This window comes from Penaeus monodon, chromosome 31 (genome assembly GCF_015228065.2).
Source record: "Penaeus monodon isolate SGIC_2016 chromosome 31, NSTDA_Pmon_1, whole genome shotgun sequence".
NCBI classification, from domain to species: domain Eukaryota; kingdom Metazoa; phylum Arthropoda; class Malacostraca; order Decapoda; family Penaeidae; genus Penaeus; species Penaeus monodon.
This window is the reverse complement of record NC_051416.1, coordinates 35,486,005-35,486,754: the sequence shown is the minus strand read 5'-3', so window position 1 is coordinate 35,486,754 and position 750 is coordinate 35,486,005. Positions and strand designations below refer to the sequence as shown.

The following is a 750-nucleotide window of genomic DNA, read 5'->3' as shown; positions in this document are numbered from 1 at the left end:
GGCTGGTGACGCATTTTTAAACCTTTCCGTTTCCTTCCAGTTGTGATTGGAATGTGTGCCACAGCGCTGGTCATCGGAATATTACTGGCAGCATTTCTCTTGTATCGTAGAAGGTATAGCACATTAAAAGGATGCAGGATTATTCTGTATATCTAAGTAACGAAATGATAGGAGTGATGGATATCTGAATGAAATTGAACTTTACTTTCTGGCATTGTGGTTGGAAGCGCTGGTGCTATAATAGCGTTGTTCAATCCCCCTTATGCCATTGTTTGTTATAGCAAATCTGATGCAAGATTCACAAATATGTTTCCTGTCATGAAGTACCATCTGCATTTGTTAAAGGAGCATGCTTAATAGAAAATTTTCACATCTACAATCCAATGCCCTTAATCTTGCCCAACAGAATAGTGCCACAGCAGGCTGGCAGAGAGAGCACCCTCGTACCCCAATTGCGAGGTCAAGTTAATGAAGGATATTGGACACCGAAGTGGGACGACGCCTTCGAGAGAGAGGACGAAGCATACATGTGGGCGGCAACAGCCAATGTGGCCGCCTTTGAACGACAGAGGCCATGGCAGGTATGTGCTGAGCGCCATAGTATTATTTAACACATACAAAATGAAATAGCTGTGACAACTGTTAACAAAGGAAATGTGAGTACATTACGTGATTGTGCATATGAAGATGATAGTCGATGGCACCCTTTTGTTTACTGACCGAAATACCAAAGTTTCTGGGGCTTGTAAG

The 750-nt window shown here is 42.8% G+C and overlaps 1 protein-coding gene across 1 annotated transcript in view; it reads left to right on the top strand.

Moving 5' to 3' along the window:
* Positions 1-750, top strand: part of LOC119593194 — a 2,564-nt gene continuing 1,814 nt past the window's right edge. Inside the window, exons 1-2 of the mRNA XM_037942175.1 lie at positions 1-113; positions 407-581. Coding sequence (XP_037798103.1) covers positions 52-113; positions 407-581 — 237 coding nt within the window. The 5' untranslated portion in view covers positions 1-51. The remainder of the gene's footprint in view (positions 114-406; positions 582-750) is intronic.